The sequence below is a fragment of the Phyllostomus discolor genome, chromosome 1, assembly GCF_004126475.2.
Source record: "Phyllostomus discolor isolate MPI-MPIP mPhyDis1 chromosome 1, mPhyDis1.pri.v3, whole genome shotgun sequence".
Lineage (NCBI taxonomy): Eukaryota > Metazoa > Chordata > Mammalia > Chiroptera > Phyllostomidae > Phyllostomus > Phyllostomus discolor.
This window is the reverse complement of record NC_040903.2, coordinates 215,028,167-215,053,539: the sequence shown is the minus strand read 5'-3', so window position 1 is coordinate 215,053,539 and position 25,373 is coordinate 215,028,167. Positions and strand designations below refer to the sequence as shown.

At 56.1% G+C, this 25,373-nt stretch overlaps 1 protein-coding gene across 4 annotated transcripts in view; it reads right to left on the bottom strand.

Moving 5' to 3' along the window:
* Positions 1-25,373, bottom strand: part of EML1 (EMAP like 1) — a 139,043-nt gene that overhangs the window by 21,646 nt on the left and 92,024 nt on the right. For 2 of the 4 annotated variants that reach the window (XM_028506486.2, XM_036013942.1), the window contains exons 4-9: positions 17,584-17,718; positions 7,921-7,949; positions 6,758-6,814; positions 4,297-4,426; positions 1,048-1,197; positions 177-246 (exon numbers count right to left, since the gene is read on the bottom strand). In XM_028506486.2, coding sequence (XP_028362287.2) covers positions 177-246; positions 1,048-1,197; positions 4,297-4,426; positions 6,758-6,814; positions 7,921-7,949; positions 17,584-17,718 — 571 coding nt within the window. The remainder of the gene's footprint in view (positions 1-176; positions 247-1,047; positions 1,198-4,296; positions 4,427-6,757; positions 6,815-7,920; positions 7,950-17,583; positions 17,719-25,373) is intronic. The other 2 variants (XM_036013940.1, XM_028506485.2) reach the window with 1 other exon arrangement.

Sequence of the window (25,373 nt, the reverse complement as noted above, 5' to 3'; positions counted from 1 at the left end):
AGCTAAACTGAAAGGGTTTTTAAGATCACTGTAAGGATTTTAGTTCACAGTAAAACATTCTAATGAAGGGTTAAGAAGTATTCAGGTGCTTGACACCTAGGCAGGCCTGTTCATCAGCAAGACGTTCCGCCGTGTGGCCAGCGTGTGACAAAAACACGAGAGAGGCCGCAACTCACTTTGCCGTCCTTGGACGTGCCGGCGACCTGTCCCGTGGCTATCGTGATCTTGTCCGGATGCACCGCCAGGCTAAAAAGAATCCACAAGATAGCTGCTGTTTAGGGGTAAACTTAATTTTTTCCTCGATCAAGTATAATCTCGTTGACAGTTTAAAAATAAGAAAGACGTAATGCCCAACTTCTTGCAGACTCACAATAAACTCCGAGGACCCCACTGATGCAAGTCAGAGCTGATTTCATTTCATCTTCACCCCCACATCTCTAGAGAATTTTCAACTCAAGAATAAAAGCTATTTTGTTTTTGCTTGGAAAATACCATTTCCATCTCAGAACCGTTAATTAGTCTAAAAACTTTATTAAGAAGTCATTTTGAGTGTATCAAATAGCAAAGACATCCTACAAGTATGTAAGTCCATTGTTCCATCCATCCGTCCATCCATTCGTCCATCCATCTGTCCGTCTGTCCATCCATCCATCTCTCTCTCCTTCCAAGATACATAAAACCCCTCCAAAAGCTATGGATTAATATGGGAACAGCAGGCCCAGCCATAAACAAGAGGCAAGGCATTTTAATTTTTGTTAAAAAATAAAGACCGAAATTGGAAGCCATTGGCACAAGATGTCATAAGAAGGCTTCCAATCAGGGGTCAATTAGAGCTATCGGTTCAGGCAAGACGGCTGGTTGAGATGATGAGTCGTAAAGACAGAAAACTGAAAAGGAGTCTCGGGGAACCAGGGCGCTGGCCAACAGCACAGAGCACAGAGAAGAGCTCTCCCGCGGACCCCACTTGCTCAGCTCCCTTTGCTTCTCTGGCCCTCTCCGCGGACAGTGCTTCCAGGGCGTGGTGTCAGCCAGAGCCGGGGGACTCACCACTTCACGTCGTCATTGTGGCCGGCGTAGTGCCTCTGTAGCTGCTCCTCCACGTTGTACAGCACGACCACAGACGCGATGAAGTACACCGTCTCGCCCGTGGGCAGCAGGTACAGGTTGTTCCGGCAGTCTCGGCCCCGGTACCCGTAGCTTCGAACGTGTCAAGGTAAAAGACTTTTGTTCCTCTGAAGAGCTGACAAAGCATCAGCTTTATTCAACAGGCAATAAAATTCAGTAGGCAACACAATTCTATGGATGACTATTACTCTCAGTTTCACAAGTTCAAATAGCCTTGAATTGTACAATAAATAGTGCCAAATAGTTCTAACTCCCTAGAGAGGCAGTAGAGTTGGAAATGGTCATTGATTTAACGTGAGTACTTATTTTTAATACAAACATGTGGCTTTATATTGAGAAAGCATATATTACCTTTTGAAAGCGGATTTTTTTTAGCTTGATTAAAAATGGTAATTAATCTATTTTATTTACTAAAGGGAACTAGACCAGACACTCGTGAAGTCACTGGGAGATGAACTCTTTTCAATTCAGCCAATTAACCACGCATCTGGGAAGCACCCGAGGGTCAGTGTTTTCTGCGGAGCTGCTGGAATTTTGCGTGGGTCCTGACTTCCTCACACCCCCTCTGCCTTTAAACGTGGCCGAGCCACTGCTCTGAAAGGCTGAGAGCCGCGGTGTTCTGCTGCACGGCCCCACCCTGACTCCGGGGTCAAAGTGCCCCGAAGTTGTATTTTGACGCTGGACCACCATGCACCAAATTTTCTCCTTCCTTTCCGCTGCCTCTTGTGTAACATGCATCTGCAGTTACCGCGCTCGCTCAGACCTACTCAGCTATCGCGAGAGTCCACGGCGTGTTCACTAGCCTTTCCCTCCTGAACCTCTGCTCTCTGGGGGTGGGGGGTCTGGCTCGGGAACTGGGATTAGAAGGCGCAACAGGGCCACCTGAGTCTGTCCTCCGTCACCTCTTCACGTTGCTATCGTCTGGGGACACAAACTCACACCCGGGAACTGAAATGGCTGTTGCGCTGCGGATCGATGAGAGAGACTCGGCCTGGTTCTGGGGCATGACTGGGAAATCAACCAGATCTCTAGTTTGTATCACTTGTGGCACGTGTGGAAAACAAAACACACCTGAAAGTGGTTAAGTAACTACTGTTCCAAATGTGAAGCAGTGGGGGTATCAACCCTAGTCCAAGAAAAAACTTTAAGCTTTGATAATTTTTTTTAAATTTCAAAACCTATTTTATTGTTGTTCAATTAGTTTCTGTATTTCCCCAAGCTTTGATAATTCTTTGTTTTAGAATGTTTTCAAAAAAATTTAAGACACTGATAATTGACTTTAATATGTTTAAGTCAATTTAAGTTTATTTTTAATTGTAACCTTGGAGCTAAATCTTTTTTCATTAGAAAAGTACTTGTAAAAGGTGCAAACCACAAATACACACATATACGAGTATATAAAAGTTTAAAAAATTAGTTCCTTCCTCCAACCATTCCAAGGTCCTTAGGATAATTACCTGTTAAGATTTTGGTGTGTATACTTCCAAACCTTGAAAACTATTTTGAGAGCAAAACATGTGAACTTACATGTGAAAAAATAGCCTAGCAAAAAAAAAATACCACTTATTTGGAGCAAATACCACTGTTTTATATTTTCTAAAATATAAACAGGGAGTAGGCCGAACAAATGTGTGTTTTGAATAATGTTTCCCAGGTCTGATATAACCAATTCAACAATTATTGACTCAAGGAGACACTAAGTGAATCACTTCACTTCCATGCACTGAGATCAATCCCAAAATAGGTGTAGGGGACCCTTCTGACATCTGAATCTGAAAAAATAAAAATATATTTTGGAGGGAGAAATTTAGGTACAGATGATAATTCTAAAAAGTTTCCAAAGTATATGATTCCCTAGTTTCAAATGCAGTAGCAATTCTTCTCAATGTAATTACACCAACTTTAGTTTAAACCCACTTTGTGTCATCTGCATTCAGGGCTTTGCATTAAACTGGCAGTCAATAAGTGTTTGTTTGAGGATGAATTCAGGATTTTTGCTCTTTGTCTTAAAACCTGCATGGCCTGGAAGGGGGCCTTTGCAGGCTTCCCCCAAAGTAAAATAAAACAGTGCCGTGAAGCGAAAGTGGACTGAGAGCGAAGAGCGGAAGCAAAATACAGTGAAACAGAAAAGCCCACAGGTAGCCCAGCCTGTTTCACGGCCCTGTTGCCCCGCCTTTCGGGGCTTTCTCCTCGGGACGACCTCACCTTCCGAATCCCCTGCTACGCGGGCACCGGGTGCTCCGTCTCAGGAACGGCAGTCGCGTGGCCGCCTCGGACCCCTGTGGCCTAGGTTCTGGGGTGGGGGGGAGGTTTCCTGTACTTTCAAAGGGGTGTTACATCTCTGCTGCGTGGAGATCTCTTGCGGTGCGTGGGTGTTCACTGCTCTCACCCCCTCGGCGAGGCCGGGCTAGCCGGCAAGTGGGGCTCCCGTGGCCTCCGAGCCCTGCTCGGTTTGGGGGGGACCCGCGTCCTTCCTCCCAGGCTGCCGTTCTTCCTTCCTTTCAGCTTAGGAACCTCCTGCCAGCACAGCGTCACTCTCCGATAGCCTCACTTTCTCATGCATAACAAGTTCAGTGTTTCCTCGTGTCTCAGCCGCTGTCCCCTCGCACAGCGGGAAGCCCTGGCCTTCCCGCCCGCCCCTGGAGAGCTGACCGAGCGCAGGGTGGCTCCGGCCAAAAACAGTCAGCACTTCCAGCTTCATCAGAACCTCAGATTCTACGCACTGTGATTCGTTCTGCTAAATCTGCTTTTCAGTGAAGTTTTTCACTAACTTTATTCTGTCGGAAAAATTAAAATCCAGGCCAGAAACGAGTCACGCATGTTCCCACAGCTCTCCAAAAAATAAAAAAATCGCTCGGCCAGCCACCCAGCGGTCAGTCTCCCCTTTCCAGGAGGACGGTGTCTGTGCGTCCGAGCGAGGACCACAGAGCTCCCTGGGGAGGGCAGCACGAGCCGGCGCTCTCCGGGGTCACTAGCTCCTAGTCTCCCTGGGTGCCGATGCGTAGCCAATTCTGTTAAACTACACTTTTTAAGGGGGAGCGTTTGTTTTTAGAAGCTTAAGAGGACTTAAGTTTTATGACTTTCTATAGTTAAACATGAAGCCGGAAGCCTGAATGGGCCGAGGACCTCACGGAGGCCCGACGGATGGACGGACGGACGGACGGAGGATACACCCACTCCAGCTTGAGCCTCTTGGGCGGGAGGTCCGCCTTGGCCTCCAGGCTGTAGGAGTCCACCTGGTCCCTGGGCAGGTACATGGTGACGGGGCGGCCGCGGAGGAACATCTTCACGTACCCTTCCTCTGCAAAGGGAACAGACAGGGCGGTGAGCCGCCCGGCGCCCCGGGGCCCGGCCCACGGATGTGCGTCCTCCAGGCTCTCGGTGGGACCTGCAGTCCTCACCCTCTGCTGTCACTCCTGACACGTGTCTAACTTCCCCTCACGTACCTCTGACACGCTGCTGGCTTCCGTACATACAATACAGAAGAAGAGTGAAAAACAGGAAAGAACTAGGTTCCATTCGCTTTTCATGAGAGGTGTTGGTGCTTACATTTTCTCTATCATCGCGATGGGAAAAAATGGCACCCTCCCAAATCACAACTAACACAAGGAATCCGCTGAAACTTCTTACTGAGTTCAATGGGCACGTGATTTCGATATCAAACTCATAAGATACCTTTCAATAGTTGAATGATTTGTCATATTGCAATGTAAAAATATATCTTTGTGTATCTTTTACACTGCACACCCAAAATCAGCAGCAGTACATGCCAGGATGCATGCAAAAAGGAAAATGCTCGGAAAAAAAAAAAGGCTAGAAATGGAAAATGAAAGAGCAAAAGGCCCATTGGAGAGAAAATCAAGAAATAAACTTTCTAGAGCAAGTGTTTTCTATTATGAAATGTTATGAGTTATGGGTTATTTTATAACAATAACTTGCGATGCCTTAATAACTTGTGGGGACAGAAGTGAGACCCACTAATCCCCCAACACGAGGCAACACCCAGACTTCGGAAGAGAAACAACTGGGGTTCCCCGGCTGCGCTTCCAGGACGGAATGAGGCCGGAGCGAGTTCCGGTACACTCCTGACGGGTGTGGATTCGGAACTCCCTGTGCTCGGCTGCCTCACCGCGGATCAAAGGATCCAAGGACCGGGCTCTCGTGGCCCTTGAACGGCTGGGCAGTCGGGACCAGGGAGACCTGGAGTCACGCCACGGAAGACCCATCCGCAGAAGTGGAGGGGTGAGGAAACGCCATGAAGTCATCACAACACCGTTAGGTGCCACCGTCACGGATTAGCTTTGCAAGTCTCACTCCGGAGGGCTTCCCACGATGCCGCATGCAACGCTGCCCATGCAGCCGGGGGCCGCGGCAGTGCTGTTACCGTGCGCACGCTGCGGGCCTGGAACGCATGCAGGTGACACGCTCTCCGCTCTGCCAGTGCAGCTGGGCTCGGGGCGTGAGGCGGTGCGCATTCATTCCTGCACCGGGGGCCGGACGCCGCGTTCTGGGGGCCCCCGTCAGGAGGCTCTCACGGGGCTCCCTCCCCCGGCTCCACCGGACCAGGCCACCAGAGACCCCATCACAGCAGCCTCTCTTACTGGCCCCTAGGCCACCGTACAGTCTGCTGCCACACCCATGAAGGCCAAAGCTGGACTCCACCGAAATCCTGCGCCCGTCTCTTGCTGTAGGCCAAGGTCCGACCGCCCGGCCCGGCCACCCTACATGGGCTCTCCTCTCTGGCCAGCGTGTTGCTTTGCCCCCTGCATGTCTGCCTTGCCCTGGGTCCCCACGCAGGCTCTTCTCCTGGCCTCCACCGCCTCCCTCTCTGACTCCCTCCCCCGGCTCCCAGCACATCAGACTGGGTGGCCCACTGACACACCCAAAAGCGCCCAGCAGACTGACAGGAGTGACGGGAAGGGCCGGCGTGACAGAGCTTGAAGTTAACTCAGAGTGACCCCGCCCGCCCCCTCGGCGGGGAGGGGCAGAGAGCACCCAATGCCGCTTCTGCAGCACGCACAGGGCCCACGTGGCTGGACTCAATCGGTGTGTATGCATCCAATCAAAGTACAGCTGCTTGCGCACACTGCAGTTAGGTGTGGCTCATGATGTCCTCACGACGGAGGCTGGCTGACTCCGCAAATCTAAGTGACTGGGCTGGGCAGAAGGCACCGGGTCCAGCCTCGGTGTGGTTCCGTGCCGGTCACCCAGACACCCTACATCTAAAATCAGAACGCAGCGCGGGGGAGCCACGGCTCTTCCAGGCATGTTAGGAGGACAGCACACAGCCACCAAACGCAAGGCACCAGGCGCCAGGGGGCGAGGCCAGCAGCGGTGCAGGACACCATTTCAAACAGTGGGCACCCGGGCGTGTCCTATAGCTCTCTTAGGTTTACACAGGTTTTTTGGAAGTTCCTGTCATTGGCCAATAATCAATCAAGATCCACATGGCAGCTACTTATTCAGACCCAACCGAGTCAATGCTCGGGGGCTTAGCTTCAGCCCAGGTGGCCGGCCTCACAGAGACACTCTCACACAAGGCGAGGGCCTGTCTGCCTGTACGAGAGAAGTCTCCGCGGCCCGGGCCACAGCTGGGCCCAGAGAGCTATGAGGTTCCGGGGAGGCGGCCTACCTTTGCAGTGTGTCACCCGGCGCTTCCCTTGGGATTTCGGAGACAGAGACAGAAGGGCTAGACAAAGAGACGTGGAGAACTGCGGGGGCCTGCCCGCCCGCCCGCCTGCCTGCCTGCCTGCCGCGGGGCGCTCGCCACCCCCGCTGGGAGACGCCCCCTGCCCCCGGCAGAGAGACCTGGGCGCGTCTCAGGGACCCCCACAAGTAAGCCTGGCTCCGCAGGCTGACAGACAGCCACTGTCAGCAAGCCCACGCTTCCTGAAAACAAAATACACACTAAAGCTCCTGCTGCTAAACCCCGCACTCCGACTTCCGTGTTTCGGTTCTGGATTAGAGGGGAAATCTGGGAAGGCTAAAATCAAATGAACGGATTTAACTAATTACCTACTTGTCAGTTGTTTTGCAGTTCAAGTGCGCGTTTAAGTAAGGCTGATGTTCTAAAACTAGCACCTGCCTTCCGTGAAATGTGCTACGGAAAGATCCACAGAAGGTCTCTGTGAACTATCAGTCTGCAGGCCAGGAAGTCAAAGGCAGGGAAAGGAAAAAGGGCTCCTTTCAGGAAAGTTGTAACCTGCTGCATCAAAACTCCACTTTTCAGAGAAATGCAGGTATCTACTGGTGGCAGGAGCCCATGTGCGGGAGGACGGGGCAGCAGAAGCTGCCGACTAGACACTCCAAGCAGGGGGTCCGGCCTGCGGCCCGCAGGCCACGTGCAGCCCAGACGGCTATGAACTCGGCCCAACACAAAATCGTAACTTTACTTAAAACATCATGAGGTTGTTTGTGTGATTGTGTGTTGCAGTACATTTCACATGTGGCCCAGGACAGCTCTTCTTTTTCTGGTGTGGCCCAGAGACGCCAGGAGGCCGGACACCTCCGCGGCCTACGGCACTCCCTGGTAGTGGCCTCCCCCCTCCTCCCTGCTGACGTCCCTTGAGTCGGGTTCCAGAGGGGGTCAGGCAAGGTCTAGTTGTCAGGGCCGTTTCACGGGCGGTCGGTCTCTATGATCCGGGCAGCGAGCCCCCGGGGTCCCCAGGGGCGGGCTGACAGCCGGCCCCTGAAGTCCCTCGTGTCAGAAGCTGGCCCCCAGAGCCGCTGCCTCTCTGCCTCAGGTCCCCAGGGGGTGGGCGAGGGGCACCCGCACCGAGGTCGCGTCAGACTTACCCGCGCTGAAGACGGGCTCCTTGGGTTTGCTGTGGAGAGAAGAAGAGCAGATTTTAAAGGGAGGCGAACCGCGCACACCTGAGACCCACGCACACACAGCCGAGAGCTGGTCTGTCGCACGGGGGCCAGGTGAGCAGCGTGAGTTAACAAGAGCAGAGCCCAGGGACCGCAGAGAGGAGTGGCTGTGAGCCAGCGCCCCAAACCGGGCGCGGGCGGCTATGGCCCCCGCTCCACCCCGAAGCCGGGCCTTTCTCTGCAGAAGGAAAACGTCTGGTTCATGGAGACGGCGGCCGCCCTGCCTGACCGTGTCCAAGGCGTGGGCTCTTCCCCGTGCTCTCCTGACAGAGTGTTTAAAGAACTTACGTGAAACTAGCCGATTCCTGACAGAGGATGCTTTGGAAAAAAGTAGGAAAGAATGGGGGACATCTCATCGGAGGTGTGGGGACCCCACTGTGGACTTCGGCCAGGCTGAGACCACCCCCTGACCACACGGGGGAAACCAAACCCCCAAAACCTTCAAGGTCGGGCCACAGATGGACTGAGGTCACCCCCAGGGGCAGGCTTTCGACAGGGCAAGCTGGCAGCAGGAGTCCGAAGACCAGAGGGCACAGCCCTCCGGTGACAGCCACCGGCGGGGACGTCCCCCTGCTAGATGGAGAAAGGGCGCTCCGGTGGGGCAGGAGTGTGCCCGTTCAGACACAGAGCCGGTGCCGGACCCCGAGTCCTCGCGGCTCCAGCGTCCACGCCTGTCCTCATGGGGCCGCCAGCTTCTCAAGTGGCCCCCTGCTCTCAGACGCATGACGGACATTGATAAACGCACCCATGCCTGAGGGAGCCACGTGGGGCGTGAGCCAGGAGAGGAAGGGGAACCTCACAGGTTCTGTGTGCTCACACGTTTAGAATACACACCTGAGCAGACAGCGCCCTCATACTGCTTTTCTCCTTCACTTCTAACCTGAAACCCTTTGAGAGGCACCGCCAGGAGAACCACCCTTGGACACGTGACACATTATTAAGGGGGCGTGTGTGGAGGTCCCCTGCGCCCGGGGCTCCAGAACGCTGAGGCCCGCACTCAGCCCTTCCCGGCGCTCTGAGCTTTCTGCCGCTCTCCCGCCCTCCCGGCCTCCCAGCCACGGGCCTCCCTCCCCTGGCAGCTCCGTTGGAGGTAACGGCCGCCTGGGGGCCGGGCTCCCTACACCGGGGGTGTCACTTTTGGGACTTCAGTTCATCACACTGAACTTGGTCGGTTTAAAACAGCTGCGATTTCGCAGACTGCCTGGCTTGTTCTCACTGTTGGGGGCGGGTGGGTGCGCGGGGGAGGGTAGCGACGTGCACAGGATTTTCTAGGCGGAAGCACAAGCCTTCACTCCGAGTCTCCTGTGTTGTTAGATTCCCAGGCGGGGCGAGGACACAGGGACCGAGAGGAGAGCTGGGACAGGAGACGGCACAGTGCACAGCACAGGGACGCCAGGCAGGGCGTAGGAGGACGGGAGGCTGCTCTTTCCGGCACGGCTCCGATCACAGGAGGAGGAGGAGGACACGGAGCCGCACCCACAGGAACGAGCCACCCAGCACCTGTCCTGGGGCACAGACCGCGTGGTGTCCGCCACCTTTGGAGAGAGAAGTCTGATGGGGGGCCCCCCTGAACGCCAGCACGCGGAGGCCCACAGGCTCCCCTCGCTGTGGCAGGGCAGGAGGAGGAGTGTGGGGGGGAGGCCCCCCACTGCAGGGCGGAGAAGCCAGCCTGTGCTGCCGCCCGAGGGCGCCCAGAGGGGCCAGGTGGCTCTGAGTGCTCAGGTTTCCTGACACTTGACCTCAACTCTGTATCATGTTCCTCTATTAGAGTTAAGAACATACGATTGCCATGCTGCATTGTTTCAGAAAGTTACACTTGTATTGAAAAAAACCCACTACGTTTACTTTAGCATCCCTCATCCCCGCCGGTGCACCAAGGGCGCCCGGGAGAAGGCAGTTCCACGCGCGTGTGCAAGTCTTATAGACGCACACCTGTAACAGGACGATGAGTCTCACCAGCCAGGGGGGGAAGGGCACACCCACAGAACGTGTGAGGGCAGCAGTGACCCGACACTGTGGGGCTCGTCACCTCCACCGACCCGGAGCCACACCCCGGACACGTGTCCTTTCCAGGGCTCGCCCTCAGGAGTGCTGAGAGCGGGCCCTCCGTGCCCAGCAACCTATGCAACGTGCCCGGGCTGTGAGAGCGCCTGGGAGAGCACCCCTCGGGGCGCTGCGGGACTTGTCTCCGGTCACCCACTCCTGAGAGTGAGCTCCATGGAGAGATTCGGCAGCCCGGGGGTGGTTCCATGTGGGTGTGTGGGGGATGGGCTCTGGGACCCCGGGAGACTCCGCCCACCCCTCCCTGAGTGTGGAGCCCAGACGGGGCTCTCACTCTGCCCAGAGGAGAGGAAGGATTTCCCCTCTGGCGAGCGAGCACACCGTCCTCTCCTGGCCATTCTGACACTCGGCTGCCGCCAGTATCTGCAAAGTGAACAGTGTTGCAATCCCCCACAGTTTTTACTGCTGTGTGTTGGCAGGAAGGGGGTTGGCTGGGGAAGCTGGCTTACACTCCCCTGGACCGGTGGGTTCAGGAGATGCCCCCAAGCCTCCTGTAAGCTCTAAGCAGGAGCTGGGGATTCCGGGAGGAGGACGAGGCAGATAGCCTGGAGCCTGCGCCAGACCAGTGGCTGGATCTGGAGGCAGCAGCAGAGAACCAGGCAGTTGGGGCCAAGGAAGACCCCCCCCCACGCCCACGGGGCAGCTACAGCCGTCCCAGGCATGCGTCCCCGAATCCTGGCACGTGTTCCCCGTGGACCTGGGGTGCAGGGGCCGCCCAGCTGCGGCCGGTTTGGTTTCATCTGACAGGACACGCACTCTCCGCGCCTTGGACTGGCCGTCTGGGACGGGTCCAGCCCCGGGTTCCCCAGCGTCCAGTGCCCTGCTCTCCCAATGTACCCGAGTCCCTGAAAGGGGGCTCAGGGGCCCACCCTCACGCGCATCAGGCCCGACACGCAGGGGGCTTGTGCGCAGGGATTCGGAGCAGAGGCCCAGGTGGGCAGGTGGAGGGGCCGCAGCCTGCTCCCGCAGGGACGCCTGCGTTGGAGGATGACGGACACGGGCCAGCCAAGGAGACCGCTCACCGCGAGGTCGAGCCAGCATCTCAGTCGTCCACGAAGACCTCGGCCCTCGGGCGCATTCCACGCCTCCCCTTGGAAAGGGTTCCCGTCCAGGGGATAAAACTCCTGCCGGGAGTCGGAGCGCTGGAACACTGTGTCGGCGAAGGTGCCCCACACACACCGCCCCAGGCAGCTTTCCCCTGGAAACAGGGCCCCTCAGGAAACACCCATTTGGAGAGCTGGGGAGTCACGGCAGACTCCACTGCGGACAAGCCCCGCGGCGTCCCGGACGCTGCCGGCCGAGCTGCCCGCGCACCTTGGCGGCAGCAGCACAGCCGTGGCCTCCACCAGCCGTGGTTTCCTGCGGCTACACAACGGGAACCGGGGGTCGGGGGACGCCACCGCTGAGAGGCACGGGCTTTGGCAGAGCCGACCAAACCGAGTGGCCAAGCGCCCAGGGTGCGGTTATCGATTAACACGACTTCCCTCTCCCTCCTTTCACCGACAAGAGTCTGTACGTATTTCCGGGCTCTTCGCCTAAGAGCCTCAGAACCAAACAACATAAAAGATATGAGCAAAATAAAAATAAATTTAAAAAATGACAAAAAAAAGAATATTAGCAATTACTATTTTAACATTAATTGAAGGATAAATGACCTCAGGGCCTGAAGAATGAAATAATTTCATCAGTTAAAAACAAAAAGGCCTAATTGGAATCATTTAATTTCCACAGCAATCTGCTTCAGAATCTGAAATGTGTTAAAATCATCCACCAATAGGTGGCAGTGTTCACATACTTCTTACATGGTTTTAAATTAAATAGATAATATCCTTTCATCCAGTCAACGAATATTTATTGAGCAATCACTGTGAGCCGGGCTCTGTGCACAATGCGAGAGAGACAGAGTGAGAAGTGCCGCGGCTCCCCCTCCTCCAGCGTGTGGGTGGGTGCGGGGGGCAGGCAGGGGAGTGGGTGTGGGGGGTGTGGGGGTTGTGGGGAAGGAGCTGCAGGTCCAGACCCGGCGGAAGGGCAGGCCCAGAGCCCTCTGACCGGCACCCGACTCAGCTGGGGCCCAGGGCAGCCCCCCAGGGAAAGGGAAGACTGGGTTTGATCATCTTTCCGTGAGGTAATTGCCGTTCCTCTTTCTCCCTGAGCCACCTGATCAGACTCCTCCCCGTTTTTTTATTGAGTTGTTGTCTGGGTCCTCGCCGGTCTGCGCGAGTCCTCTGGAGACGAAGGGAGTCGCCCCTTCTCGGTCACACGTGTCACCGACGTCGGTCGTGAGAATGAATCCGTGTGCGCAAACCCTTCCACTCAACCCCCAAGCCCTGCGCCGTGCTCTGCGCGTAGTAGGTGCTCAGTCAGTGTGGCAGGGCTGTGGAACCGAGTGAGCAGGGTACAAGAAGTGCCCAGAGCTTCCGATCCCTTTCTCTTCCGGGTGGGGTGGGGGCAGAAACAGGAGATCTGGAAGGTTCCGAAACGTCCCCAAGAGGAGAGGGACTTCCAGACTGGGGGAGGGGAGGGGCCCGCAGGGCGCGCCCCAGCCCCAACGCGGTGGGAGAGGGGGAGCAGTCTTTGGGGCTGCCATCTACCGGGGGCCAACAGGAGGCGAGCTCCACGCAAAGGATTCCACATGCGTGACCTCATTTAATCCTTAGGGCAGCCCCGGGAGGTCGGGGCTGTTTCCATGGCGCTGAGGGAAACCCCAAAGACGGGAAGTCACCCGACCACAGCCACACACCGGAAAAACAGCAGGGCTGGGAGTAGCCCTTGGTTACGGCTCCCTTGCCCAGCTGGTTTAATCTTTTTTTTTTGTTGTTACATTGATCGGGGTGAAAAAGATTCATTCAACACATGTTTACCGAGCACCTACTATGGGCCAGGCATTGTTCCGGAGGGTGGGCTGGCCGGGCCGTCCCGGAGAAGCCCCGTCAGTAAGCGGACATGGAGTGAAGCGCGTCTGCCCACAATGACCACGACCCCCCGTGCACGGCCCCGCGGGACTGCGTTTGCTGACGCAGAGACACGGTGGCGGAGAGAACGAAAAAGGCTCCGGGACGCACGCAGAGAGGATAACTCACGGCAAAATTACACCCCGCGCCCTAGACACAGGACCAGACGGGATGTGAGGAGATGTTCGCCGCCAGCCCCCGAGATCGGCGGTGGCTGCCACTTCCTCTTTCCCGTGCATCTGGGGTTCCTGAAACACGTGTTACGTGTGTAATAAGTCGGTTTCCCCGAGAAGGAGCGAACGAACGAGGGAACCTCGCTGGGGACAAGCGGCAGCCGGTGTGGGAGAGGCCTGGTCTCGGGGCACAGCCCGGGCCCCGAGCCCGCGGATGAGGCTGAGATGGAGAGACGGCACCGGCCGCGGTGGGGCCCACGCGAAAGACGCACAAACCAGGAGCCTCGAGGTGTCATTCGAAAGGCCACTTGGCTGCGAGTGCCAGAGCGTCGGGGAGGGGGTACTCCTGGTGGTCTGGGCCAAGTGGTGGGTGCGGGAGAGTGGGGTGCGGGCGTCTTTCAAGGCGAGAGGGCTTCTAAAGGGGCCATTTCCCCACCGGGGACGCCTTCGTTATCAGTTTGACGTTTCTCTCAAACTATGTTGACTCCAGAGAAAGGCAGTGTGTAAGTTTGTTGCAACAAGGTTTCTAGCAGATGGCTGACACATTTCTTGTTAAATCAGGCCATTAGAACAACTTCTTAATGGAAACAAAGTGTCTTTTTTAAAGTTGGTATGTCTCATTCCCAGCAGGATTACAAAGAATTAGGTTCCCGTCAGTTTATAATTGAAACAATTTATCAGTCTAATATCTATCATGAATTGCGCATTCTAAATAGTAACTGTTTTTTCTGTCTGAAATAAAACACTTTTTTAAATTAAAAAAATTCCTACTGGGTTAGTATACTGACTACATTAGATAGTCCAGATAGTTCATCAAAATGGTATTTTCAATCCCTTATTTGAGTTTAATAAGTACTTCATTATGATGTGGATCACTATCTAATTATTAATATTTATTTGCCATCAATAATATATAAAGTAAATATTACATATGCCATATATTGCTCTTGTTTCTTTTCTGGAAGTTTTGTCAGTGCAAAGATTAAGTGCTATTTATTTTGTGGCTTATTGCCAGCCAAGTACTGTAAGATGTTAAGCATGCTAAGATAAAAGTCTACAATGTCACACGAAAGACTGTTAAATCCAGTGACCGTTTCCAAAGAAAATGGGACACAGAAGCAAGAGGACTGACACTACTATAAATAATACAGCTTCTATGAAAGCAAACCGTCACAGCTTTAAAATGAACTGCATCTTAGGAAACGTGAATGCTGAGATCTCCAACACACTGTTATTTAGGTTCAACGGTCCGGTTTGTACAATTTATACGGACTGGCTTTGTGTTTGCTGTGATGACTGTGACTGAGAGACAGACACGTTGACCTGGGATGGTTTTTCTTGAGGGAAAGGAGCCTTTTTCTAACTTCCGCCAAAGCGCCCTGAGCGCTAACAACAGGCGTGCCCGTGGTGCGTGCTGCGTGGTGTGCGCAAGCGTCACGGCAGAGGAGCGGGCGCTGGGACTGCTGCGTGCGTGACCCGCCTCCCCCACCGGTCAGGACGGCCCCGAGGGTCCCCCCCACAGCATCGCCCTCGCTCACGGGCACGCTGACGAGCGTTCCCGAGTCACACACCGGACCCGAGGACCAGCTCACCCCTCTCCTGTTTTTCTGAAGATACGCAGCCGCCGTGGGACCAGGCTAAAGCCTGCCTGTGCTTTGTGCCTCTACATGTGACCAGTTTTGTCTCGCTTCCCCTCACAGCCTGGCTTCTAGGACGGGCACCCCGGCCCAGGGCCAAGGTCCCTTGGTTCCTTTTTTATTTTTGATTTCGCCCCTCCCCTCTGACAACCAGTGGCTTGTTCTGTCTGTGGGTCTATTTCTGTTTTGGTTTTTGTTGTTTTTTAGACTCCACGTGAAGTGGAATCGCGTGGTATTCGTCTTTCTCCAGTGTATTTCACTGGTACAGACCAGCTCATGCTGGTGTGACAACCACCGTGAGAACCGTGAGGATTTGTCACAGTGCCTGTCCACCTGACTGACCACTTCTGGGCTGGGCTGGAGTCTGGGTTGAGGTCACAGTACTTACTGTGTCACTTAAGTGGATGCGATCCCGTGTGCGTCAGACCAGAAAAATGACCAGTGACCTCAGAGGTCACCTAGCGGCCCCTCACCGTACCCACGAGGGACACGAAGCGCAGAAGTCTGGACGCCTCGCCCCACACGGGCCTCACGGTGTGACGGTGGCCCCCAAGGTGGTCCCCATTTTTTGAGTGCCGCGAGCCACGCTGGGGGTTTTCCTACCGTTTCTCGTAGACGTGAGAGATTCAAGGGCATTAGACACAGAGCCCGGTTCACAGAGGGAGACCCTGGGGCCCCGAGAAGGGAAGTGGCGGAACTCATTGGAAACCCCGGTCTTCCTTTCACTCCAGAGCCGGCGCCCTTCCCGTGGAGTCTCACCGCCCGCACGAGCCAAAAAGGGAGTCCTTTTCAAGTGTAAGGCAGCATCCCAGAACCGTGGACAGAGACTAGCGTGCCACGGGGAAGAGACCACGCCATCCTGAGGCCACCGAATACCACCACGTTTAGGAGAGAGATTGCAACGGGCCACCCCCGGCACCTTCCTGTGCACGTCCGAAGTTCCGGGGTCCGGGTGCCGGTCAGCGAGTGAGCCCCCAGCCCGGCCGCGTGGCCCTGCAGCTCGCGGGCTGCTCACGGGCGACGGGGAGCAAAGATGGAGGAAAGGGGCAGGGGGGTGACTGAGTCGCCAACTTGACCTTCACTTTATTGCTTCTTTGCTGCGGCTGCTTCCTGTCTGAGTCCCCTCCGCTGGACCCCGAAGGTGTGTGTCCATCCCAGCCGTGGCCCGAGAGGGGGCAGGAACTTCCCCTCTGAGCCGCCTCAGGTGCATGCAGCCCAGCCCGCTCAGAGCCGTGCTGACCTCTGCTAGTCCAACGGGAGAAAGGACGGATTTTTAAATGGATGTGTCGGTTTAAATTATTCCGAGGAAACGATTTAGTGAATGTACTCAGGCCCTCGTTTCCAAATTAAAATTTCCTATGGTGGCATTTATAAAAATACAAAAACCCCCTTTGTAAGTCTCTTTTACAGAAATATTTACCCCGCCCATTTACCAAAGCCTAGGACTTAAAAGATAAAACAGATCTGGAGTTTGCACAACACAGATTCCTTCTGGAAATCCTTAATAAAACGCAGATGTGTGGAGAAGGGGCCAAGTCGCTACGGGCCGCCAAGCTCTGGACGTCTCAGGTCAGCGTGCAGGCCCTCCCTGAATCCCGGGCACCGAGGCCACACCGCACGCACGTCCCTGCGTCCCTGTGCTCACACTCTGTCGCCATTGTAATCGCTTGGCCTCGTTTCCAGGGTATTATCACCCAATTAGCATAATCTTCCGATAAGAAGCAGTAATGGTCTGCATCAGAAGACCGAACCCACGTGAGTGGTTTTCAAGAGACTGTTAGTGGACCATGGACTTGACCTGCTATAGATGTGAGAAGCACTTTCTTTTTTCCTACAAGAGAGGGCCTTTCAGGAATAAAATTGAAAACGCATTCGAGCTTCCTTCACAGGACTGGAACAGGACGGATTTATGGACTTGGAAATTTTACAGCCTGTGGGTCGGAGCTGACAGCTCGATGACTAAGCCTTTTCCTTACATGAACATGGGGGGGGGGGGGTTTAGCCTGTGAAGCTGAAATTCCTCCCTAAGCCTTGCTCAATCGAGAGGGTACGATTAAAGCACAACAAATAAAAAGACAGAATAAAGTGTGTTAGGTGTAATACACACAGAGAAGCCACTCTTGCGTGCACAGCGCATTCTTAAACATAAAAAGCAACTACATGCCCACGACCAGCTTTCACTCTAAAAGGGTTCCTATTAGTTCCACAGCTATCTGCCATAATCCACCATACGCTAATCTCAGAGAAAATCCAAAATTAGGAGCAAGTGCGTTTCATGAATCCGGTGAGAAAATGGTTCCTACTTCTGGCGTGAGCTCAGCGTTAAAAATAGTTTCCGAGCAATCCTGAAAGCACAACCTTTCACCCACTCGGTCGGAGAAAACACTGCGGGCACACCCAAACCGCCCACTGGGATGAGCCTGCACGTGGCCGCAGGGCGTGCTGGGAAACACCACGTGCCCCACGGAGACGCGGAGCCGCCGCCCAGCTCCACGTAGCCGGCGCGGCGGGCTCTCAGCGGCGGCTTCTGTGCGTGGGCGAGCTGGGAGCTCACGCTGCCCTTTTCTTCCTGGACGGCGACCGCCCCAGCGCTGTTTGATGGGTGCCCACCGAGACCTCAGCAGAGGCCCAGGCAGCCCGAGCGCCCACCCCGAGCGCCCACCCCCCGCCCCGAGCCTGTGTGCGTGTGCGGGGTCTGGGCTCACCTCTGGGGAAAAGAGGGACAAGGTGTCTGACCGGCGGGGACTGTGGGTTCGGTGCCCCTACCTTTCACTGTTCTTTTTGCCACTCGAGGAGCTGCTGGTGGAGCCCGTGCGGTTCCGGTTGCCTTTGGGGTCCCCGTAGCTCTCCCTGCGGCCGCCGGGGGACACGCGTTCGGAAGAGCTGGTCCGCTTGACGGTGCTGGGCGAGAGGCAAACGACAGGGAGGTCCTTAACAGAGCGGTTTCATTTTATGGCCGAGTGTAAAACACATACACAGAGCACCATGTGTCCACATCCATGTTTAAAAGACAGATTGGCCCTGGCTGCTGTGGCTCTGTGGATTGAGCACCGGCCTGTGAACCGAGAGGTCGCTGGTTCGATTCCCAGCCAGGGCACGTGCCTCGGTTTCAGGGCAGGTCCCCAGTAGGGGGCGCGTGAGAGGCAGCCACATATAGATGTTTCAGTCCCTCTCTTTCTGCCTCCCTTCCCCTCTCTCTAAAAGCAAATAAATAAATAAATAATCTTTGAAAGACTGGTTCTCAAGTCCTGACTACAGAGATCAAAACACTTTTCAGAACGTGGCTTGGACTCAGTGCCTCCCCCACTGCTCTCGTAACTGCGGTGATGAGCACGGGCCAAAGTCTCGGAGGAAGCTGAAAGGCGAGAACCCCCACGAGGCCGTGCGGGAGAGCCGCGAGGGCTCGGCGGGGCATGCCCTGCGCTTGAGCAGGCCTTAGCACAGATGAGGGGCACGCAGCCAGGGGCGGCTCTGCCCCAGGGGCCAGCGGCGATGTCCGGGGGCATTTCCGGTCGCCGCGGCTAGGGAAGAGGGCTCCCACCGGCATCCGGTGGACGCAGGCCAGGGGTGCTGCTCCATCCCCAGCGACGCCCAGGACAGCAGGACCCGGCCCTGGGCACCGGTGCTGCCGACACTGAGGAACTCTGGTCTGGAGGCACGTGCGGGACGGACGTGGGATGCCACAGGGGGTGACACAGCACGTCCCCCGTGTGTGATGCCACGCAGAGGGGCGGAGCCCAGGCTGGTGCTGAGCATCCTTCTGTAGAGCCGGAGCATAGACAGTGAGACCAGCAGGGCCACGTGACTCGAGCCGTCTGCAGCCAGCTGGGAAATCAAACAATCTCACCTTCCCTGACCACGGACACTTGAGAGCAAGTGGTTCACACCTCGGTTCCCTGGCTGGAGAGGGAACAGCGGGTCAGGGAGACAGGCAGCAGACACCCAGTCAGTGCCCGCCAGACCCAGGGGTGGAGAGATGGGACATGAACAACAAAACAAAACAAAACAATAAATAAAATAAAACCCCAAACCCAAGACAGAGGTAAAGCCGACCGGGAAGCGACCCTGGTTGGTGCGCTGGCTCACGGAAGAGCACACCTGGACGGGAAGCGGAGGGGTAGTCTGTGCAGGCCCTCCCCCAGGACCCCCCCCCAGGTTCCGGCCTTCAGAAAACAGGTAGGAACCCCTCAAAGGAAGGACCCAGCCGCCCCAGGCTCTCTCCGGAGCACACCCCCCCCTTCTTACCCCTTCTGTCCTGGGGCAGGAACTCACTTTCTCCTCACCTCCAAGGGTCCCCCCGCCCCCGAGATCTGCAGGCTGGGGAGCAGCAGCCTGTCCCGGGCTCACCCCGGGAACCTGTCTCAAGGCCCCCTTCGCTCCGACTCCCAGAGCGCTGACAGCAGCCCCACGTGGCCCACGTCTGTCCCTGAGACTCCGACGCCTCAGGAGGTCCGCATAGCCCCCTCGGGGCTCACTTCCTCCCACCGACGTTTCCAGGGCCAAAGCAGAGGGCCGCCGAGTCACACCCCCACCCCCTCCCGCTCCCCCTGTCCCAAGTCCTTCCTCCGTCCCCCACCTCCAGCTGCAGTGCACACACTTGCAAAGTGTCCTGGACCCGTGCTGCGAAATCTTTCCTGCGTGACGTCAAGAGCCCCCACACTACCGGCTGGCCTGAGGCGGACCCACTCCGGCCAGGTCCCTTTCCAGGGACAGAGCGATGGGAAGCCCGGGGGACTGTCTGGGGAAGACCCCCAGGAGGCTGACTTTCTGGGAGAGGTAAGAGGCCCGCAGGTGCCACCACGACACGGCAGGGAAGCGCAGGCGCACAGGCGGTCACGGAGCCGGGCGGGGTGTGGGCCCCTGTTCCGCTCCGGGAGCACGTAACTGCGTTACCCGTATCCCTGCGAAGTTCTGAAGTTTCCGTCATCGGCCATACGTTTCTTGAGACCTTATCTCATTTACTGTTCTCGTGAGCTCAGTGGCATAGGAGCTTGACAAATGTCTATTAAACGAAGGGACACGAAGTGCTTTATTTTGGCACCTGCTCTAGAAGGGGGAAGGGAGAAGGAAGGTGGGTGGGCGGGGGCAGTGGAGGGCAGTGTGGGGGCGGTGGCTCGGAGCAGGAGCCGTCCAGCTGGCCGTCACTGAACCCCGGACATGGAGGGAGCCACCGCGGGAGCACAGGAACTGTCGCGGGAGTGGGCGTAGCAGGGAACCCGGAGAGAGAGCCGGGGCGGAGGAACGAGCGGAGCGGCTGGCGACCCAGACGAAGACGAACGGGCAGGACCGGCCAGGGCGCCTGGGACGGAGGAGAGACCGCTGGGCTTCGCGGTGGGGTGGATGGCGACACCGTGGCCCCCCCAGGGCCGACCTTCCACAGTCAGAGGTCACAGGTCAGATGGAGTGGAGTGAGGCCTCCGTGCCCGGGGCTCCTGCCGTCTCCGGGGCTGCTCCTCCCCGGCGGCCAGCGCCCCCTCTCGGCTCCCACCCCGGCTCTGGCTCAGCCTGCTCCTTCCTGTGGCCCAGGGCCGTCCCTCTGCCTCCGCCAGGCCCCTCTAAGCCCTCAGCGGCGTGTTCCTGAAAACCCCCGGTGCTCTGGCCTTTGAAGACCGGATCGCCCTCTGAGCGAGCGACATGAGCGAAAGAACCCAAACCGGGCGGGCGTGAGAGCGCTTTCTGCGCGGACGGACCCGCTGGTGACGAGGAAGCTCTGATTCACAGCCCCCGAGTCCTCCGGCCGGGACCGGCGCGGGCGGGCCTGAAGGTCAAACTGGGAATTTTTAGAACGGCCAATTTGGGGGCAAGGAAATTACAGATCTCAGGAGAACGTGACGTTTCTGAGACTTGGGACTGAAGTCTGACAATTACAGAAACCTTTGTGCTCAGAGTTCAGGCTCTTCCGATGACAACAAGCATCAAGCTAATGTGACGTGGCGGGTCCTTCTGTGCCCGTCATTCGGGGCTCTCAGGTCCCGGGTCCCCAGGCAGCCGACAGGGTCCGTGTGGGAGTTCACGGCAAGTTCGTAGCATTGAAAGACTGGGAGGGGGCTGGGGAGGGTTGGAGAGGGGATAGGGGGGTATGTTGGTGACGGAAGGAGGGTTCGTGAGCACACAATTCCACGTACAGATGATGCATTACAGAACTGCACACCTGAACCCTAATACTTTTACTAACCAGCGTCTCCCCGATACAGTCAATACAAATTAAAACTAGCCAACAGTCCTGGAGTGTTTCAGGGAGGTCCAGTTAGTGTCGGAGTCCCACGCCCTTGGACAGCACGTCCTCCCGCTGCCTGTCCTGGCTGTGTGGGCTGCCCCTTCAAGAGGCAGAGGAGCGAGCTGACTTCTTACAAGACCTGGTGGCACTGCTGGGGCGCTGGGGGATCTCGGACAGGTCCCTGAAACTCTAGTCTCAGCTTCCTCATCCAGACATTGAGATGAGAAAATTCGACCTCTCCGTTGGATGAAACGACCTGGAAAATGCCGGGAACATAGATGCCCGTTCGGTGAACAGGAGTTCCCTACCCTGCTCCCGGTCCCTGTCACAGACGGATTCTCCTGGCAAAGTCGGGAAAGTGGGGATGGCCCCTGAGGTCCCTCCCAGCTCAAATACTCGGTCACACAGAAAGTGCTGGGAAAAATATAAATAAAAATTTGTATAGAGCAGCCTTAAAGAGCCGGAAACCCAGTTTTCAGGCGGTTAACACGCAACCCTGCGGCCGGAGGAGTTAGTCGGGAGTATTAACAGTGGACACCACTCGGCAGCCACAGGGAACGTAGGACTGCCCGGGGACCCTCAAAGCTGTGTCCCCAACGAGGGCCGCTGTCTTTCCGAAGGTCCTCAGCCACTGAGGACTCTGCATGTCACACGTGCCACCTGACGTGAACTCACAGAGCCCCTGCAAAAGTGTCACCCCCCCCCCGTTTCACAGCTGGGGAAACGAATTCAGGCTCCCCCACGGCCCCTGTCCTCTCCAGGGCCTCCCCCCGCCCGGCCCCAGCGAGGCCCGCCTGCAGTGTGTGAGACCCGGCAGCACCGGAATTCTGAGGACCTGATGCACACCTAAAACCCCCACAAGGCCCAGTAATGAGCACAGGGACATGATCCGAGACGTGGTGAATGGGGGGCACTGGGAGAGGCCCCCAAGCCGGTGGGTCAGAGGGGAGGGGAGGCAGCCAGGGTTACCGAGGGAGCAAAGTGCTCCCCGCCGGGCTGGGCGTCTGCTGCGTCTGCCTGCGCCGAGAAGACCTGTCCAGCCGCCGTGGGAGCCGTGCAGGAACAATGAAGCAGGGTGCGCGGGAGTGCAGTCCTCCACGTCGGACCTCACCCCCACGCGGGAATGGAAACGCGCCGTGGTTTGCATGTACAGACCTGCACATGGGCCATCACAGCCCTTTCCAGACGCCTGTCATTCACACATTTGCATTGAAATGTAAAGCTATTTTAAAAAAAAATCTGGCATTGTTGTATAGAGAGAAAAAACAAGACATTTCCTTTTGAGAGCCCAGCGCTCTTAGGAATGAAAGAGGGTTTCCTAGGACCCCGAGTGAAGGACAGAAAACAAGGCGTGGAGAGGAGACAGGGGAGCCAGAGGGAGTAATCCCGCACGGTCACCGTGGCAGTCGCCACGCGGAGCCTCCTGGAACCACCAGCAGGGCTAGCGGGGAAGGTCGGCCCCCGGGACCGCGGGGGACGGGGGTGCTCTTCATCTGGAAGCTGCAGGGGCCTGGCTCTGAGGGAGGCTGCGCGGTCACACGGCGGACACCCTCTCGGTGCCGACGGCACGCGGAGGACGTCGGGTGCACAGATGCCAGGCGCCAGCGTCTCCCCTCCTTCCCCCTGCTCCCTGCTGCCCTCCCAGGCCACGAACGCGGGTCCTGCGCGCGGCCCAGTCCTCGCATTTCCCAGTCACATCTGCACGCAGTGGGTCTGGCCGCCGTAAACTGCATCCTGGACGGGACGAAATTTCTGCCGTGGAACTTGGTGACCGGGGAAATGGGGCCATCTTTTTTTTTCTTATGGTTTGGTAACTCTAAGTGTAATAAGCTATAATCATGGCTTTCTTTTGTATGTGACTTGGAACCAAGAACTGGTTTTCCAAAATTTTGCAAATGGGTCCCACATTTTTTACAGTAGAAAAACCAGAAATCGGACAGGTAGCTATTCTGTGTGATCACAGATTCTCTGATGACGTCATGGCGGCCGGGGTGACTGACACCAGAGTAAAACAAGGATTCGCTCACCTAACACTTCCTGGGCATTGCCCATACCCTGGGTGCTGCGCTGAGCCCGGGGAGCCCCCCGGGGACCGGGACTCTCCCGGCCTCTGTCCTGCAAGGTGTGAGCAAATCTAACAGGCAGAGAGTGCGTGCTCCAGTGAGTAGGAAATGCGCTTATTTTTCACCGTCTGCAGACGCAGCTCTGCGGCAGAAACCAAGTGATCTCCTGAGAAGCCCGGTGGTCTCAGAAAATCTGACGGATCCCGAGAGGTGGTTTTCCTGCCACGAGAAGCCAGCCAACTACCTGGGCCCAGGGCGGAGCTGGCATCACTGCCGACAAAGGGGCAGGTGCCGATCCGCCGTCTTCCGCTCACGGCGGAACGAACATCTCCGGCTCTGATCTGCTGTGAGAACGGGCCGGAGCACGAACCTGACGCCTGCGTTTCGACGGGTCTCGATGACAAAAGTGTCAGAAGGAATCATTCCGTGAAAACTAAGAGCAGAGTTTGTTGTCCTGTTCTTTAGGTCGTGAAGGACACGCATCTGGCTCTGGCGCGGCCCTCCAAGCTGTGTCCCCAACGAGGGCCACTCTCTTTCCGAAGGCCGGCCGGCCGCCTGCCGGGCTGCAGGAGCTGCTGGACGTCGGGTCTCACGCTCGGAGCCGGAGCCCAAGCCGGAGCCGCGCGGCTTTCAAGTGACGCTCCCTTTCTGTAGCAGTTTTGTGTCTCGCTCCTCTTCTCACAGCTCTGCCCCATTGTAGACTCCACTTGGGGGCGGAGAGAATGAGCAACTGTCTCCGTGGCGAACCGTGGAAGTGTCCCTCCATTGTCAGCTCCCGCACCCCCGCGGCGCAAGGTGTGACCTACAACAGTCTCCCCCATTGTCCGCCGCCTTTCCTTTGGCAAACGGAAACAAAGCTGCTCCCAGGGAGTCCAGATCCAGCCCCCAGTCGAAGGCTTAATTGGCAGCACAAAGCTCCGCCACCGGGTCCTGGACAATCTCCAAAGGGGGTTTTGTTCTGAAGCAGCAGGCTGAAAGCCCCCGGAGGGAAGAAAACAGACGCGTCCCCATCCCCACACGGCAGACGCCCCAGCCCCGTGAGTCCGGAACTCTGGTCTCGGGGGAATTTCTACTCAGCCGTGAACCTACTGGATGTGCTTGGGAGTTGTTTTAATCCCAGTATTTACGATGCCCGGTGGCTTTCTGTTCTCGAAACTCCCTCCTAACGAGCAGAGCTGTAGGGACTTTGCAAACACAGAGTAACAATCCAATGCTCCTGTTGGGTTCACGGCCTCCCAGGGGTGGGCGCACACACCCGCGGACGCCCGTCAAAGCCAAAGGGGGAAAAAATAAGTGACTCACTGCACCCGGCACCAGGAACCAAGACTCTTCGACACTCAGTCTAGAATCTATGTATTCGCAATTGGCAGCTGGGTAGTAACTTCCCACATTTTTACTATTCTTTGGCTCTGAAAAAAAATTTTTTTAAATATATTTTACTGATTATGCTATTACAGTTGTCCCATTTCCCCCCTTCTCTCCCCTCCACCCTGTGCCCCCTCTCCCACCCATGTTCCCCCCCTTTAGATCATGTCCATGTGTCATACTTATGAGTTCTTTAACTTCTACATTTCCCGTACCATTCTTGCCCTCCCCCTGTCTATTTTCAACCTACATTCTGTGCTACTTATTCTCTGTACCTTTTCCCCCTCTCTCCTCCTCCCACCCCCCTGTTGCTAACTCTCCATGTGCCCTCCATTTCTGTGGTTCTGTTCCTGTTCTAGTTGTTTGCTTAGTTTCTTTTGGTTTTGCTTTAGGTGTGGTTGTTAATAATTGTGAGTTTGCTGTCCTTTTACTATACATGTCTTTTCTTTATCTTCTTTTCTTAGATAAGTCCCCTTAGCATTTCATAAAATAAGGGCTTGGTGATGATGAACTCCTTTAACTTGACCTTCTCTGAAAAGCACTTTATCTGCCCTTCCATTCTAAATGAGAGCTTTGTTGGATAGAGCAATCTGGGATGTAGGTCCTTGTCTTTCATGACTTGGAATATTTCTTTCCAGCCCCTTCTTGCCCGTAAGGTCTCTTTGGAGAAATCAGCTGACAGTCTTATGGGAACTCCTTTGTAGGTGGCTGTCCCCTTATCTCTTGCTGCTCCTAGGATTCTCTCCTTCGTTTTTACCTTGGGTAATGTAATGATGATGTGCCTTGGTGTGTTTCTTCTTGGGTCCAACTTCTTTGGGGCTCTCTGAGCTTCTTGGATTTCTTGGAAGACTGTTCCCTTTGCCAGTTTGGGGAAGTTCTCCTTTATTATTTGTTCAAATAACTTTTCCACT